The 20,676-nt window shown below is 63.4% G+C and overlaps 1 protein-coding gene across 1 annotated transcript in view; it reads right to left on the bottom strand.

Moving 5' to 3' along the window:
• Positions 1-20,412, bottom strand: part of LOC140368789 (ras-associating and dilute domain-containing protein-like) — a 72,786-nt gene extending 52,374 nt beyond the window's left edge. The window contains exon 1 of the mRNA XM_072455846.1: positions 20,324-20,412. Within this exon, the coding sequence (XP_072311947.1) occupies positions 20,324-20,412 (89 nt within the window). The remainder of the gene's footprint in view (positions 1-20,323) is intronic.
• Positions 20,413-20,676: the final 264 nt, after the last annotated feature.

Raw genomic sequence — 20,676 nt, 5'->3', positions numbered from 1 at the left:
GCACCACACCAGCACCACGCCAGCACCATGCCAGCACCACACCAGCCCCATGCCAGCCCCATGCCAGCACCACGCTCCATGCCAGCACCACACCAGCACCATGCCAGCACCACACCAGCACCACGCCAGCACCATGCCAGCCCCATGCCAGCCCCATGCCAGCACCACGCCAGCACGATGCTCCACGCCAGCACCACACCAGCACCATGCCAGCACCACACCAGCACCATGCCTGCACTATGCCAGCACCACGCCAGCACCATGCCAGAACCATGCCAGCCCCATGCCAGCACCATTCCAGCACCATGCCAGCCCCATGCCAGCACCACGCCAGCACCACACCAGCACCACGCCAGCACCATGCCAGAACCATGCCAGAACCATGCCAGCCCCATGCCAGCACCATGCCAGCACCATGCCAGAACCATGCCAGCCCCATGCCAGCACCATGCCAGCACCATGCCAGCACCACGCCAGCACCACACCAGCACCATGCCAGCACCATGCCAGCACCATGCCAGCACCACGCCAGCATCACGCCAGCACCATGCCAGCACCACACCAGCACCATGCCAGCACCATGCCAGCACCATGCCAGCACCACGCCAGCATCACGCCAGCACCATGCCAGCACCATGCCAGCACCACGCCAGCACCACGCCAGCACCATGCTCCACGCCAGCACCAAGCCAGCACCACACCAGCACCACGCCAGAACCATGCCAGCACCACACCAGCCCCATGCCAGCACCACGCCAGCACCATGCCAGCACAACACCAGCACCATGCTCCATGCCAGCACCACACCAGCACCATGCCAGCACCACTCCAGCACCATGCCAGCACCACGCCAGCACCATGCCAGCACCATGCCAGCACCTCGCCAGCACCATGCCAGCACCACGCCAGCACCACGCCAGCACCACGCCAGCACCATGCCAGCACCATGCCAGCACCATGCCAGCACCAAGCCAGCACCACGCCAGCACCATGCCAGCACCATGCCAGCACCACGCCAGCACCATGCCAGCACCATGCCAGCACCATGCCAGCACCATGCCAGCACCATGCCAGCACCACGCCAGCACCATGCCAGCACCATGACAGCCCCATGCCAGCCCCATGCCAGCCCCATGCCAGCACCACACCAGCACCATGCCAGCACCATGCCAGCACCACGCCAGCACCATGCCAGAACCATGCCAGCCCCATGCCAGCACCACACCAGCACCATGTCAGCACTACACCAGCACCATGCCAGCACCACACCAGCACCATGCCAGCACCACACCAGCACCACGCCAGAACCATGCCAGCACCACACCAGCACCATGCCAGCACCACACCAGCACCACGCCAGAACCATGCCAGCACCACACCAGCACAATGCCAGCACCATGCCAGCCCCATGCCAGAACCACGCCAGCACCACACCAGCACCATGCCAGCCCCATGCCAGAACCACGCCAGCACCACGCCAGCACCATGCCAGCACCATGCCAGCACCACACCAGCACCATGCCAGCACCACACCAGCACCACGCCAGCACCATGCCAGCCCCATGCCAGCCCCATGCCAGCACCACGCTCCATGCCAGCACCACACCAGCACCATGCCAGCACCACACCAGCACCACGCCAGCACCATGCCAGCCCCATGCCAGCCCCATGCCAGCACCACACACCATGCCAGCACCATGCCAGCACCACGCCAGCACCATGCCAGCACCACGCCAGCACCATGCCAGCACCATGCCAGCACCTCGCCAGCACCATGCCAGCACCACGCCAGCACCACGCCAGCACCACGCCAGCACCATGCCAGCACCATGCCAGCACCAAGCCAGCACCACGCCAGCACCATGCCAGCACCATGCCAGCACCACGCCAGCACCATGCCAGCACCATGCCAGCACCATGCCAGCACCATGCCAGCACCACGCCAGCACCATGCCAGCACCATGCCAGCACCATGCCAGCACCACGCCAGCACCATGCCAGCACCATGACAGCCCCATGCCAGCCCCATGCCAGCCCCATGCCAGCACCACACCAGCACCATGCCAGCACCATGCCAGCACCATGCCAGAACCATGCCAGCCCCATGCCAGCACCACACCAGCACCATGTCAGCACTACACCAGCACCATGCCAGCACCACACCAGCACCATGCCAGCACCACACCAGCACCACGCCAGAACCATGCCAGCACCACACCAGCACCATGCCAGCACCACACCAGCACCATGCCAGCACCACACCAGCACCACGCCAGAACCATGCCAGCACCACACCAGCACCATGCCAGCACCACACCAGCACCATGCCAGCACCACACCAGCACCACGCCAGCCCCATGCCAGAACCACGCCAGCACCACACCAGCACCATGCCAGCCCCATGCCAGAACCACGCCAGCACCACGCCAGCACCATGCCAGCACCATGCCAGCACCACACCAGCACCATGCCAGCACCACACCAGCACCACGCCAGCACCATGCCAGCCCCATGCCAGCCCCATGCCAGCACCACGCTCCATGCCAGCACCACACCAGCACCATGCCTGCACCACACCAGCACCACGCCAGCACCATGCCAGCCCCATGCCAGCCCCATGCCAGCACCACACACCATGCCAGCACCATGCCAGCACCACGCCAGCACCACACCAGCACCATGCCAGCACCATAATCCACACCAGCACCACGCCAGTACCACGCCAGCACCATGCCAGCACCATGCCAGCACCATGCCAGCACCATGCCAGCACCACACCAGCACCATGCCAGCACCATGCCAGAACCATGCCAGCACAACACCAGCACCACACCAGCACCATGCCAGCCCCATGCCAGCACCACGCCAGCACCATGCCAGCACCACGCCAGCACGATGCTCCACGCCAGCACCATGCCAGCACCATGCCAGCACCATGCCAGCACCACGCCAGCACCACGCCAGCACCATGCCAGCCCCATGCCAGCACCATGCCAGCACCATGCCAGCACAACACCAGCACCACACCAGCACCATGCCAGCCCCATGCCAGCACCACGCCAGCACCATGCCAGCACCACGCCAGCACGATGCTCCACGCCAGCACCACACCAGCACCATGCCAGCACCATGCCAGCCCCATGCCAGCACCACGCCAGCACCATGCCAGCACCACGCCAGCACGATGCTCCACGCCAGCACCACACCAGCACCATGCCAGCACCACACCAGCACCATGCCTGCACTATGCCAGCACCACGCCAGCACCATGCCAGAACCATGCCAGCCCCATGCCAGCACCATGCCAGCACCATGCCAGCCCCATGCCAGCACCACGCCAGCACCACACCAGCACCACGCCAGCACCATGCCAGAACCATGCCAGAACCATGCCAGCCCCATGCCAGCACCATGCCAGCACCATGCCAGAACCATGCCAGCCCCATGCCAGCACCATGCCAGCACCATGCCAGCACCACGCCAGCACCACACCAGCACCATGCCAGCACCATGCCAGCACCATGCCAGCACCATGCCAGCACCACGCCAGCATCACGCCAGCACCATGCCAGCACCACACCAGCACCATGCCAGCACCATGCCAGCACCATGCCAGCACCACGCCAGCATCACGCCAGCACCATGCCAGCACCATGCTCCACACCATCACCACGCCAGCACCATGCCAGCACCATGCCAGCACCATGCCAGCACCATGCCAGCACCACGCTCCACGCCAGCACCACACCAGCACCATGCCAGCACCATGCCAGCACCATGCCAGCACCATGCCAGCACCACGCCAGCACCACACCAGCACCATACCAGCACCATGCCAGCACCATGCCAGCACCATGCCAGCACCACGCCAGCATCACGCCAGCACCATGCCAGCACCACACCAGCACCATGCCAGCACCATGCCAGCACCATGCCAGCACCACACCAGCACCATGCCAGCACCATGCCAGCACCATGCCAGCACCACGCCAGCATCACGCCAGCACCATGCCAGCACCACGCCAGCACCATGCCAGCACCATGCTCCACACCATCACCACGCCAGCACCACACCAGCACCATGCCAGCACCACGCCAGCACCATGCCAGCCCCATGCCAGCAGCATGCCAGCACCATGTGCCACGCCAGCACCACACACCATGCCAGCACCACGCCAGCACCATGCCAGCACCACACCAGCACCATGCCAGCAGCATGCCAGCACCATGTGCCACGCCAGCACCACGCCAGCACCATGCCAGCACCACGCCAGCACCACGCCAGCACGATGCTCCACGCCAGCACCATGCCAGCACCATGCCAGCACGATGCTCCACGCCAGCACCATGCCAGCACCATGCCAGCACCACACCAGCACCATGCCAGCACCATGCCAGCACCACGCCAGCACCATGCCAGCACCACGCCAGAACCATGCCAGCCCCATGCCAGCACCACGCCAGCACCATGCCAGCACCACGCCAGCACGATGCTCCACGCCAGCACCATGCCAGCACCATGCCAGCACCACACCAGCACCATGCCAGCACCATGCCAGCACCATGCCAGCACCGCGCCAGCATCACGCCAGCACCATGCCAGCACCATGCTCCACACCAGCACCACGCCGGCACCACACCAGCACCATGCCAGCACCACGCCAGCACCATGCCAGCCCCATGCCAGCACTATGCCAGCACCACGCCAGCACCACGCCAGCACCATGCCAGCACCATGCCAGCACCATGCCCGCACTATGCCAGCACCACGCCAGCACCACGCCAGCACCATGCCAGAACCATGCCAGCCCCATGCCAGCACCATGCCAGCTCCATGCCAGCCCCATGCCAGCACCACGCCAGCACCACACCAGCACCACGCCAGCACCGAGCCAGCACCATGCCAGCACCATGCCAGCCCCATGCCAGCACCACGCCAGCACCACGCCAGCACCATGCCAGCACCATGCCAGCACCACGCAAGCACATGCTCCACGCCAGCACCACGCCAGCACCACGCCAGTACCACACCAGCACCATGCCAGCACCATGCCGGCACCACACTCCACGCCAGCACCACACCAGCACCATGCCAGCACCATGCCAGCACCATGCCAGCACCATGCCAGCACCACGCCAGCATCACGCCAGCACCATGCCAGCACCACGCCACTACCATGCCAGCACCACGCCAGCACCATGCCAGCCCCATGCCAGCACCATGCCAGCACCATGCTCCACACCAGCACCACACCGGCACCACGCCAGCACCATGCCAGCACCACACCAGCACCATGCCAGCACCATGCCAGCACCACGCCAGAACCATGCCAGCACCACGCCAGCACCATGCCAGCCCCATGCCAGCACCATGCCAGCACCATGCCAGCACCACGCCAGAACCATGCCAGCACCACGACAGCACCATGCCAGCCCCATGCCAGCACCATGCCAGCACCATGCCAGCACCATGCCAGCACCACGCCAGCACCATGCCAGCACCATTCCAGCCCCATGCCAGCACCATGCTCCACGCCAGCACCACACCAGCACCACGCCAGCACCACACACCATGCCAGCAGCATGCCAGCACCATGCGCCACGCCAGCACCACGCCAGCACCATGCTCCACACCAGCACCACGCCAGCACCACGCCAGCACCATGCCAGCACCACACCAGCACCATGCCAGCACCATGCCAGCACCACGCCAGCACCACGCCAGCACCATGCTCCACACCAGCACCACGCCAGCACCACGCCAGCACCATGCCAGCACCACACCAGCACCACGCCAGCACCACGCCAGCACCATGCCAGCACCACACCAGCACCATGCCAGCACCATGCCAGCACCATGCCAGCACCACGCCAGAACCATGCCAGCACCATGCCAGCACCATGCCAGCACCATGCCAGCACCACGCCAGCACCATGCTAGCACCATGCGCCACGCCAGCACCACGCCAGCACCACGCCAGCACCATGCCAGCACCACGCCAGCACCACGCCAGCACCACACACCATGCCAGCACCACGCCAGCACCATGCTCCACACCAGCACCACGCCAACACCACGCCAGCACCATGCCAACACCACGCCAGCACCACGCCAGCACCATGCCAGCACCACGCCAGCACCACGCCAGAACCATGCCAGCACCATGCCAGCACCATGCCAGAACCATGCCAGCACCATGCCAGCACCATGCCAGCACCATGCCAGCACCACACCAGCACCATGCCAGCACCATGCTCCACGCCAGCACCACGCCAGCACCATGCCAGCACCATGCCAGCACCATGCCAGCACCACGCCAGCCCCATGCCAGCACCATGCTCCACGCCAGCACCACGGCAGCACCACGCCAGCACCACACACCATGCCAGCAGCATGCCAGCACCATGTGCCACGCCAGCACCACGCCAGCACCATGCTCCACGCCAGCACCACGCCAGCACCATGCCAGCACCATGCTCCACGCCAGCACCACGCCAGCACCATGCCAGCACCACACCAGCACCACACCAGCACCATGCCAGCACCATGCCAGCACCACGCCAGAACCATGCCAGCACCACGCCAGCACCACACCAGCACCATGCCAGCACCATGCCAGCACCACACCAGCACCACGCCAGCACCATGCCAGCACCCCACCAGCACCATGCCAGCACCACACCAGCACCATGCCAGCACCACGCCAGCATCACGCCAGCACCATGCCAGCACCACACCAGCACCATGCCAGCACCATGCCAGCACCATGCCAGCACCATTCCAGCCCCATGCCAGCACCATGCTCCACGCCAGCACCATGCCAGCACCCCACCAGCACCATGCCAGCACCACACCAGCACCATGCCAGCACCACGCCAGCATCACACCAGCACCATGCGTGCACCACACCAGCACCATGCCAGCACAATGCCAGCACCACGCCAGCATCACGCCAGCACCATGCCAGCACCACGCCAGAACCATGCCAGCACCACGCCAGCACCATGCCAGCCCCATGCCAGCACCATGCCAGCACCATGCCAGCACCACGCCAGAACCATGCCAGCACCACGCCAGCACCATGCCAGCCCCATGCCAGCACCATGCCAGCACCATGCCAGCACCATGCCAGCACCACACCAGCACCACGCCAGCACCACACACCATGCCAGCAGCATGCCAGCACCATGCGCCACGCCAGCACCACGCCAGCACCATACTCCACACCAGCACCACGCCAGCACCACGCCAGCACCATGCCAGCACCACACCAGCACCACGCCAGCACCATGCCAGCACCATGCCAGCACCACGCCAGAACCATGCCAGCACCATGCCAGCACCATGCCAGCACCATGCCAGCACCACGCCAGCACCATGCTCCACACCAGCACCACGCCAGCACCACGCCAGCACCATGCCAGCACCACACCAGCACCACGCCAGCACCATGCCAGCACCACGCCAGCACCACGCCAGAACCATGCCAGCACCATGCCAGCACCATGCCAGCACCATGCCAGCACCACACCAGCACCATGCCAGCACCATGCTCCACGCCAGCACCACACCAGCACCACGCCAGCACCACACACCACACCAGCACCATGCCAGCACCATCAAATCAAATCAAATCAAATCAATTTATTTTTGTAAGGCCCAAAAATCACAACAACAGTTGCCTCTGAGGGCCACAGGGAGAAATGAATCAACAATGTCTGTGGTGGCGAGGGACGATGTCCCAGGGTCCTCTGTCCTTAGACTCTCCTTCTCGGCCAGGAAAAACTACAAAAAAAAAACCTCTTTGGGAAAAAAACGTAGAAACCTGGAAGAGTTCCAGTGAAGGAGAGATCCGACTCTCACAGACGGACAGACGGACACAAGGAGACTGGAGCTGGACCCACTCTTCAGGCAGAAGAGGGACCGACTGAGGCGAACTGGACCCACTCTTCAGGCAGATGAGGGACCGTCTGAGTCGAGCTGGACCCACTCTTCAGGCAGAAGAGGGACCGTCTGAGTCGAGCTGGACCCACTCTTCAGGCAGACGAGGGACCGTCGGAGGCGAGCTGGACCCACTCTTCAGGCAGACGAGGGACCGTCGGAGGCGAGCTGGACCCACTCTTCAGGCAGATGAGGGACCGACTGAGGCGAACTGGAGCCACTCTTCAGGCAGATGAGGGACCGTCCACACAGGGCAGGGACCACTTCACCAGGGGAGGGGCATCTGGGTCCACAGGTCCTCAGGAGTGAGAGAAAGAAAAGAAGGCGGTGAACAGTTTGCAAGTGGAATCAAAAAATAAATATTGTTTGATAGCTTAAGTAGTCAGAAGAAGAAGAGGATAGTGCTCAAGCTGTCATACTTCCCCCAGCATAGTTACTCCTAGGGCAGCGTAGCTGAAGCTGTGGGTTTATCTTTCTGTTCCTAACTACTCTGACCATAAGCGATTTCGAAGAGGAACGTTTTAAGCCTGGACTTAAATGAAGAGACTGTGTCAGCATATTTAACATGGGTCGGGAGCTGATTCCATAACACAGGAGCTTGGTAGCTAAACGCTCTACCTCCTACAGTACTTTTAGAGACTCTTGGCACCACCAGAAGGCCAGCATTCTGAGAGCGAAGAGCTCTGTTTGGATGATATGGTTCTATAGCATCTTTGAGGTAGGATGGGGCCATGTCATTTATGGCTTTGTAGGTCAAGAGTAGAATTTTGAATTTGATTCTAGACTCGACGGGGAGCCAGTGAAGAGACTTCAGCACCGGCGTAATGTGCTCTCTTCTTTTTGTTCCTGTTAGTAATCTTGCTGCTGCATTTTGAACCAGTTGAAAGCTTTTTATGGAGCTTTTAGGACACGCTGCAAGCAGGGAGTTACAGTAGTCTAATGCCAGCACCACACCAGCACCATGCCAGCACCACGCCAGAACCATGCCAGAACCACGCCAGCACCATGCTCCACGCCAGCACCACGCCAGCACCACGCCAGCACCACACCAACACCATGCAAGCACCACGCCAGCACCATGCCAGCACCATGCCAGCACCATGCCAGCACCATGCCAGAACCATTCCAGCCCCATGCCAGCACCACGCCAGCACCACACCAGCACCATGCCAGCACCATGCCAGCACCATGCCAGCACCACGCCAGCACCACGCCAGCACCATGCTCCAAACCAGCACCATGCCAGCACCATGCCAGCCCCATGCCAGCACCATGCCAGCCCCATGCCAGCACCATGCCAGCACCATGCCAGCACCACACCAGCACCATGCCAGCACCACGCCAGCACCATGCTCCACGCCAGCACCACACCAGCACCATGCCAGCACCACGCCAGCACCATGCCAGCACCATGCCAGCACCATGCCAGCACCATGCCAGCACCATGTGCCACGCCAGCACCACGCCAGCACCATGCTCCACGCCAGCACCACTCCAGCAACACGCCAGCACCATGCCAGCACCAAACCAGCACCATGCCAGCACCATGCCAGCACCATGCCAGCACCACGCCAGCACCACGCCAGCACCATGCTCCACACCAGCACCACGCCAGCACATCGCCAGCACCACACACCATGCCAGCACCATGCCAGCACCATGCCAGCACCACACCAGCACCATGCCAGCACCATGCCAGCACCATGCCAGCACCACGCCAGCACCATTCCAGCCCCATGCCAGCACCATGCTCCACGCCAGCACCACACCAGCACCACGCCAGCACCACACACCATGCCAGCAGCATGCCAGCACCATGCGCCACGCCAGCACCACGCCAGCACCATGCTCCACGCCAGCACCACACCAGCACCACGCCAGCACCACACACCATGCCAGCAGCATGCCAGCACCATGCGCCACGCCAGCACCACGCCAGCACCATGCTCCACACCAGCACCACGCCAGCACCACACCAGCACCATGCCAGCCCCACACCAGCACCACGCCAGCACCATGCCAGCACCACGCCAGCACCACGCCAGAACCATGCCAGCACAATGCCAGCACCATGCCAGCACCACGCCAGCACCATGCCAGCACCATGCGCCACGCCAGCACCACGCCAGCACCATGCTCCACGCCAGCACCACACCAGCACCACGCCAGCACCACACACCATGCCAGCACCACGCCAGCACCATGCTCCACACCAGCACCACGCCAGCACCATGCCAGCACCACACCAGCACCACGCCAGCACCATGCCAGCACCACGCCAGCACCACGCCAGAACCATGCCAGCACCATGCCAGCACCATGCCAGAACCATGCCAGCACCATGCCAGTACCATGCCAGCACCATGCCAGCACCACACCAGCACCATGCCAGCACCATGCTCCACGCCAGCACCACACACCACACCAGCACCATGCCAGCACCACGCCAGCACCATGCCAGCACCACGCCAGAACCATGCCAGAACCACGCCAGCACCATGCTCCCTGCCAGCACCACGCCAGCACCACGCCAGCACCACACCAACACCATGCCAGCACCACGCCAGCACCATGCCAGCACCATGCCAGCACCATGCCAGCACCATGCCAGCACCATCCCAGCACCACACCAGCACCATGCCAGCACCATGCCAGCACCATGCCAGCACCACGCCAGCACCACGCCAGCACCATGCTCCAAGCCAGCACCACGCCAGCACATCGCCAGCACCACACACCATGCCAGCACCATGCCAGCACCATGCCAGCACCACACCAGCACCATGCCAGCACCATGCCAGCACCACGCCAGCACCACGCCAGCACCACGCCAGCACCACGCCAGCACCATGCCAGCACCACACCAGCACCATGCTCCACACCAGCACCACGCCAGCACCATGCCAGCACCATGCCAGCACCACACCAGCACCATGCCAGCACCATGCCAGCACCACGCCAGCACCACGCCAGCACCACGCCAGCACCACGCCAGCACCACGCCAGCACCATGCCAGCACCACACCAGCACCATGCTCCACACCAGCACCACGCCAGCACCATGCCAGCACCATGCCAGCACCACACCAGCACCATGCCAGCCCCATGCCAGCACCATGCCAGCACCACACCAGCACCATGCCAGCACCATGCTCCACGCCAGCACCATGCCAGCACCACGCCAGCACCACACCAGCACCATGCCAGCACCACGCCAGCACCACACCAGCACCACACCAGCACCATGCCAGCACCATGCCAGCACCACGCCAGCACCATGCCAGCACCATGCCAGCACCACACCAGCACCATGCCAGCACCATGCCAGCACCATGCCAGCACCACGCCAGCACCACACCAGCACCATACCAGCACCATGCCAGCACCACACCAGCACCATGCCAGCACCATGCCAGCACCACGCCAGCATCACGCCAGCACCACACTGGCACCATGCCAGCACCATGCCAGCACCATGCTCCACACCAGCACCACGCCGGCACCACGCCAGCACCATGCCAGCACCACACTAGCACCATGCCAGCACCATGCCAGCCCCATGCCAGCACCACGCCAGCATCACGCCAGCACCACACCAGCACCATGCCAGCACCATGCCAGCACCATGCCAGCACCACACCAGCACCATGCCAGCACCATTCCAGAACCATGCCAGCACCACGCCAGCACCATTCCAGCCCCATTCCAGCACCATGCTCCACGCCAGCACCACACCAGCACCACGCCAGCACCACACCATGCTCCACGCCAGCACCACACCAGCACCACGCCAGCACCACACACCATGCCAGCAGCATGCCAGCACCATGCGCCACGCCAGCACCACGCCAGCACCACGCCAACACCATGCTCCACACCAGCACCACGCCAGCACCACGCCAGCACCATGCCAGCACCACACCAGCACCATGCCAGCAGCATGCCAGCACCATGCCAGCACCACACAAGCACCATGCCAGCCCCATGCCAGCACGATGCTCCACGCCAGCACCATGCCAGCACCATGCCAGCACCATGCCAGCACCACGCCAGCACCATGCCAGCACCATGCCAGCACCACACCAGCACCATGCCAGCACTATGCCAGCACCACACCAGCACCATGCCAGCCCCATGCCAGCACCATGCCAGCACCACACCAGCACCATGCCAGCACCATGCTCCACGCCAGCACCATGCCAGCACGATGCTCCACGCCAGCACCATGCCAGCACCATGCCAGCACCATGCCAGCACCACGCCAGCACCATGCCAGCACCATGCCAGCACCACACCAGCACCATGCCAGCACTATGCCAGCACCACACCAGCACCATGCCAGCACCACGCCAGCACCATGCCAGCACCACACCAGTACCATGCCAGCACCACGCCAGCACCACACCAGCACCACACCAGCACCATGCCAGCACCATGCCAGCACCACGCCAGCACCATGCCAGCACCATGCCAGCACCACACCAGCACCATGCCAGCACCATGCCAGCACCATGCCAGCACCACGCCAGCACCACGCCAGCACCACACCAGCACCACACCAGCACCATGCCAGCACCATGCCAGCACCATGCCAGCACCATGCCAGCACCACGCTCCACGCCGGCACCACGCCAGCACCACGCCAGCACCACACCAGCACCATGCCAGCACCATGCCAGCACCACGCTCCACGCCAGCACCACACCAGCACCATGCCAGCACCATGCCAGCACCATGCCAGCACCATGCCAGCACCACGCCAGCACCACACCAGCACCATACCAGCACCATGCCAGCACCACACCAGCACCATGCCAGCACCATGCCAGCACCATGCCAGCACCACGCCAGCATCACGCCAGCACCACACCAGCACCATGCCAGCACCACACCAGCACCATACCAGCACCATGCCAGCACCACACCAGCACCATGCCAGCACCATGCCAGCACCACGCCAGCACCATGCCAGCACCATGCCAGCACCACACCAGCACCATGCCAGCACTATGCCAGCACCACACCAGCACCATGCCAGCACCACGCCAGCACCATGCCAGCACCACACCAGTACCATGCCAGCACCACGCCAGCACCACACCAGCACCACACCAGCACCATGCCAGCACCATGCCAGCACCACGCCAGCACCATGCCAGCACCATGCCAGCACCACACCAGCACCATGCCAGCACCATGCCAGCACCATGCCAGCACCACGCCAGCACCACGCCAGCACCACACCAGCACCACACCAGCACCATGCCAGCACCATGCCAGCACCATGCCAGCACCATGCCAGCACCACGCTCCACGCCGGCACCACGCCAGCACCACGCCAGCACCACACCAGCACCATGCCAGCACCATGCCAGCACCACGCTCCACGCCAGCACCACACCAGCACCATGCCAGCACCATGCCAGCACCATGCCAGCACCATGCCAGCACCACGCCAGCACCACACCAGCACCATACCAGCACCATGCCAGCACCACACCAGCACCATGCCAGCACCATGCCAGCACCATGCCAGCACCACGCCAGCATCACGCCAGCACCACACCAGCACCATGCCAGCACCACACCAGCACCATACCAGCACCATGCCAGCACCACACCAGCACCATGCCAGCACCATGCCAGCACCACGCCAGCATCACGCCAGCACCACACTGGCACCATGCCAGCACCATGCCAGCACCATGCCAGCACCACGCCAGCACCACACCAGCACCATACCAGCACCATGCCAGCACCACACCAGCACCATGCCAGCACCACACCAGCACCATGCCAGCACCATGCCAGCACCACGCCAGCATCACGCCAGCACCACACTGGCACCATGCCAGCACCATGCCAGCACCATGCCAGCACCATGCTCCACACCAGCACCACGCCGGCACCACGCCAGCACCATGCCAGCACCACACTAGCACCATGCCAGCACCATTCCAGAACCATGCCAGCACCACGCCAGCACCATGCCAGCACCATGCCAGCACCACGCCAGCACCACACCAGCACCACACCAGCACCATGCCAGCACCATGCCAGCACCATGCCAGCACCATGCCAGCACCACGCTCCACGCCGGCACCACGCCAGCACCACGCCAGCACCACACCAGCACCATGCCAGCACCATGCCAGCACCACGCTCCACGCCAGCACCACACCAGCACCATGCCAGCACCATGCCAGCACCATGCCAGCACCATGCCAGCACCACGCCAGCACCACACCAGCACCATACCAGCACCATGCCAGCACCACACCAGCACCATGCCAGCACCATGCCAGCACCATGCCAGCACCACGCCAGCATCACGCCAGCACCACACCAGCACCATGCCAGCACCACGCCAGCACCACACCAGCACCACACCAGCACCATGCCAGCACCATGCCAGCACCACGCCAGCACCATGCCAGCACCATGCCAGCACCACACCAGCACCATGCCAGCACCATGCCAGCACCATGCCAGCACCACGCCAGCACCACACCAGCACCATACCAGCACCATGCCAGCACCACACCAGCACCATGCCAGCACCACACCAGCACCATGCCAGCACCATGCCAGCACCACGCCAGCATCACGCCAGCACCACACTGGCACCATGCCAGCACCATGCCAGCACCATGCCAGCACCATGCTCCACACCAGCACCACGCCGGCACCACGCCAGCACCATGCCAGCACCACACTAGCACCATGCCAGCACCATTCCAGAACCATGCCAGCACCACGCCAGCACCATGCCAGCACCATGCCAGCCCCATGCCAGCACCACGCCAGCATCACGCCAGCACCACACCAGCACCATGCCAGCACCATGCCAGCACCATGCCAGCACCACACCAGCACCATGCCAGCACCATGCCAGCACCATGCTCCACACCAGCACCACGCCGGCACCACGCCAGCACCATGCCAGCACCACACTAGCACCATGCCAGCACCATTCCAGAACCATGCCAGCACCATGCTCCACGCCAGCACCACACCAGCACCACGCCAGCACCACACACCATGCCAGCAGCATGCCAGCACCATGCGCCACGCCAGCACCACGCCAGCACCACGCCAACACCATGCTCCACACCAGCACCACGCCAGCACCACGCCAGCACCATGCCAGCACCACACCAGCACCATGCCAGCAGCATGCCAGCACCATATGCCACGCCAGCACCACGCCAGCACCACACAAGCACCATGCCAGCCCCATGCCAGCACGATGCTCCACGCCAGCACCATGCCAGCACCATGCCAGCACCATGCCAGCACCACGCCAGCACCATGCCAGCACCATGCCAGCACCACACCAGCACCATGCCAGCACTATGCCAGCACCACACCAGCACCATGCCAGCCCCACGCCAGCACCATGCCAGCACCACACCAGCACCATGCCAGCACCATGCTCCACGCCAGCACCATGCCAGCACCACGCCAGCACCATGCCAGCACCACACCAGTACCATGCCAGCACCACGCCAGCACCACACCAGCACCACACCAGCACCACACCAGCACCATGCCAGCACCATGCCAGCACCACGCCAGCACCATGCCAGCACCATGCCAGCACCACACCAGCACCACGCTCCACGCCGGCACCACGCCAGCACCACGCCAGCACCACACCAGCACCATGCCAGCACCACACCAGCACCATGCCAGCACCACACCAGCACCATGCCAGCACCATGCCAGCACCATGCCAGCACCATGCCAGCACCACGCTCCACGCCGGCACCACGCCAGCACCACACCAGCACCATGCCAGCACCACACCAGCACCACGCCAGCACCATGCCAGCACCATGCCAGCACCACGCCAGCATCACGCCAGCACCACACCAGCACCATGCCAGCACCACACCAGCACCATGCCAGCACCATGCCAGCACCATGCCAGCACCACGCCAGCATCACGCCAGCACCATGCCAGCACCATGCCAGCACCATGCCAGCACCATGCCAGCACCATGCTCCACACCAGCACCACGCCAGCACCACACTAGCACCATGCCAGCACCATTCCAGAACCATGCCAGCACCACGCCAGCACCATGCCAGCCCCATGCCAGCACCATGCCAGCACCATGCCAGCACCATGCCAGCACCATTCCAGAACCATGCCAGCACCACGCCAGCACCATGCCAGCACCATTCCAGCCCCATGCCAGCACCATGCTCCACGCCAGCACCACGCCAGCACCATGCCAGCCCCATGCCAGCACAACGCCAGCACCATGCCAGCACCATTCCAGCCCCATGCCAGCACCATGCTCCACGCCAGCACCATGCCAGCACCATGCCAGCACCATGCCAGCACCATGCCAGCACCACGCCAGCCCCATGCCAGCACCATGCTCCACGCCAGAACCACACACCATGCCAGCAGCATGCCAGCACCATATGCCACGCCAGCACCACGCCAGCACCACACCAGCACCATGCCAGCCCCATGCCAGCACCACGCCAGCACCATGCCAGCACCACGCCAGCACGATGCTCCACGCCAGCACCATGCCAGCACCATGCCAGCACCATGCCAGCACCATGCCATTACCACGCCAGCACCATGCCAGCACCATGCCAGCACCACACCAGCACCATGCCAGCACTATGCCAGCACCATGCCAGCACCACACCAGCACCATGCCCGCACTATGCCAGCACCACACCAGCACCATGCCAGAACCATGCCAGCCCCATGCCATCACCACGCAAGCACCATGCCAGCACCATGCCAGCACCACGCTCCACGCCAGCACCCCACCAGCACCATGCCAGCACCATGCCAGCACCACGCTCCACGCCAGCACCACACCAGCACCATGCCAGCACCATGCCAGCACCATGCCAGCACCACGCCAGCATCACGCCAGCACCATGCCAGCACCACGCTCCACGCCAGCACCACACCAGCACCATGCCAGCACCACACACCATGCCAGCACCATGCGCCACGCCAGCACCACGCCAGCACCACGCCAGCACCACACCAGCACCATGCCAGCACCACGCCAGCACCATGCCAGCACCATGCCAGCACCATGCCAGCACCACGCCAGCACCATGCCAGCACCATGCCAGCACCATGCCAGCACCATGCTCCACGCCAGCACCACGCCAGAACCATGCCAGCACCACAGTAGCACCACACCAGCACCATGCCAGCACCATGCCAGCACCATGCCAGAGCCACACCAGCACCATTCCAGCACTACACCAGCACCACACCAGCACCACACCAGCACCATGCCAACACCACGCCAGCACCACACCAGCACCATGCCAGCACCATGCCAGCACCACGCTCCACGCCAGCACCACACCAGCACCATGCCAGCACCATGCCAGCACCACGCCAGCACCACACCAGCACCATGCCAGCACCACGCTCCACGCCAGCACCACACCAGCACCATGCCAGCACCATGCCAGCACCATGCCAGCACCATGCCAGCACCACGTCAGCATCACGCCAGCACCATGCCAGCACCACGCTCCACGCCAGCACCACACCAGCACCATGCCAGCACCACGCCAGCACCATGCCAGCACCACACCAGCACCATGCCAGCACCACGCCAGAACCATGCCAGCATCACGCCAGCACCATGCCAGCACCATGCCAGCACCATGCCAGCACCATGCCAGCACCACGCCAGCACCATGCCAGCACCATTCCAGCCCCATGCCAGCACCATGCTCCACGCCAGCACCACACCAGCACCACGCCAGCACCACACACCATGCCAGCAGCATGCCAGCACCATGCGCCACGACAGCACCACGCCAGCACCACGCCAGCACCATGCCAGCACCACACCAGCACCATGCCAGCACCATGCCAGCACCATGCCAGCACCACACCAGCACCATGCCAGCACCATGCCAGCACCATGCCAGCACCACGCCAGCACCACGCCAGCACCATGCCAGCACCACACCAGCACCATGCCAGCACCATGCCAGCACCATGCCAGCACCACGCCAGCACCATGCCAGCACCATGCCAGCACCATGCCAGCACCACACCAGCACCATTCCAGCACCACGCCAGCACCATGCCAGCACCATGCCAGCACCATGCCAGCACTACACCAGCACCACACCAGCACCACACCAGCACCATGCCAACACCACGCCAGCACCACACCAGCACCATGCCAACACCACGCCAGCACCACACCAGCACCACACCAGCACCATGCCAGCACCACACCAGCACCATGCCAGCACCATGCCAGCACCATGCCAGCACCACGCCAGCACCATGCCAGCACCACGCCAGAACCATGCCAGAACCACGCCAGCACCATGCTCCACGCCAGCACCACGCCAGCACCATGCCAGCACCACGCCAGCACCATGCCAGCACCATGCCAGCACCATGCCAGCACCACGCCAGCACCACGCCAGCACGATGCCAGCCCCATGCCAGCACCATGCCAGCACCATCCCAGCACCACGCCAGCACCATGCCAGCACCACGCCAGCACCACACCAGCACCATGCCAGCACCATGCCAGCACCATGCCAGCACCACGCCAGCTCCATGCCAGCACAATGCCAGCACCATGCTCCACACCAGCACCATGCCAGCACCATGCCAGCCCCATGCCAGCACCATGCCAGCCCCATGCCAGCACCACGCCAGCACCACGCCAGCACCATGCCAGCACCACGCCAGCACCATGCCAGCACCATGCCAGCACCATGCCAGAACCATGCCAGCCCCATGCCAGCACCATGCCAGCACCATGCCAGCCCCATGCCAGCACCACGCCAGCACCACACCATCACCACGCCAGCACCGAGCCAGCACCACACCAGCACCACGCCAGCACCACACACCATGCCAGCAGCATGCCAGCACCATGCGCCACGCCAGCACCACGCCAGCACCACGCCAGCACCACACCAGCACCATGCCAGCACCACACCAGCACCATGCCAGCACCATGCCAGCACCATGCCAGCACCACGCCAGCACCATGCCAGCACCATGCCAGCACCATGCCAGCACCATGCTCCACGCCAGCACCACGCCAGAACCATGCCAGCACCACAGTAGCACCACACCAGCACCATGCCAGCACCATGCCAGCACCACACCAGCACCATTCCAGCACCACGCCAGCACCATGCCAGCACCATGCTCCACGCCAGCACCACGCCAGCACCATGCCAGCACCATGCCAGCACCATGCCAGCACCACGCCAGCACCACGCCAGCACGATGCCAGCCCCATGCCAGCACCATGCCAGCACCATCCCAGCACCACGCTGGAAGGAAAGACCTGCGAATTTGGATTAGTCTCTCACTGAAGCTGCTCTCTAGAGCGTACAGAGTGTCCTGCAGGGGACAGAGTGTCCTGCAGGGGACAGAGTGTCCTGCATGGGGTGACACTCATGGTCCAGCATAGATGTGAATCTAGCCAGGACCCTTCTGTCCCCCACCTCCTGCACCGAGTCCAGAGCACAGCCCAGGACGGAGCTGGACTTCTTGAGGACTCTGTCCAGCTTCCTCCTCTCCCTCTCTGTGATGCTGCTGCTCCAGCAGGCCACACCTACAGGAGCTGATGCCACCACAGAGTCATAGAAGGTCTTCAGGAGTGGCCCTGTCACTCCTGAAGACCTGAGTCTCCTCAGGAGGTGGAGCCGACTCTGTCTCTTCCTGTACAGTGCGTCTGTGTTATGAGTCCAGTTCAGTTTGTGGTTCAGATGAACACCAGGTACTTGTATGAGTCACTCTCTCAATGTCCCGTCCCTGGATGTTCACTGGTGAGGGGGCAGCAGAGTGGCCTCTGTGGAAGTCCACCACCATCTCCTTGGTCTTCCCCGCGTTGATGAGGAGGTGGTTCCGCTGACACCAGTCCACAAAGTCCTGCGCCAGTCCTCTGTACTCCGCGTCATCGCCGTCCGTATATGGATAAGGTAGTCTATTATTTCTATGCATGTATACGCTTACTTTCTACAGTCACACAGAGAAAAAGACTACGGTGAACATATCCAGAGAAAGGGCCGGACTAAAAGCTAAAATAAGCCTGTAAACCAGTTTCATACTGGGACTAAACCTCGACTGGGCCAGGAAGAAGACAAAAACAGCTCACCAAATGGACTATATGGCATTGTAGACCTCAGTATTTCTGTCTTGGGGCCATGCGGCCAAATGTGTTTGATATTAGCACCTTATTTTGCAAAAAATGTATACATAATGTCAGTGGGATAAGCCAGTCCCAGTGAAGAGCACAGATGTGCACAACACGTCTCACGTAATCCCACAGCTCCATCTGGTGGCGAGAAGTGAGATGCACATGCACAGCCACCCGTAGAACCAGTGACCGTGACCTGTGACCATGACCAGTGACCGTGACCATGACCGTGACCATGACCGTGACCATGACCGTGACCATGACCGTGACCATGATCGTGACCATGATCGTGACCATGACCAGTGACCAGTGACCATGAACGCTGTCCTTTTGCAGATTTGTGCAACAGTGTCCACACAGAATTATCACTAGGGCGATATGAAATAGGAGGTTTTGTCTATGGGAGTTTGTGTTTATAGGAGATCTTCTACTGAGAGTGTTTTTCAAACTTACTATAAGTGATCTGTTCTTTTCTTCTGGATCTACCACTGTATCTACCTGCGGTGCAACAATGAAATTTCCCCATGTGGCACAATAAAGGATTATCTT

Source organism: Eucyclogobius newberryi, unplaced genomic scaffold, assembly GCF_026437365.1.
Source record: "Eucyclogobius newberryi isolate DKJ021-1_F unplaced genomic scaffold, fEucNew1.0.hap1 SCAF_20, whole genome shotgun sequence".
NCBI lineage: Eukaryota > Metazoa > Chordata > Actinopteri > Gobiiformes > Gobiidae > Eucyclogobius > Eucyclogobius newberryi.
Note: the sequence above shows the minus strand (reverse complement) of the source record. Positions and strands in the feature narration are given on the sequence as shown.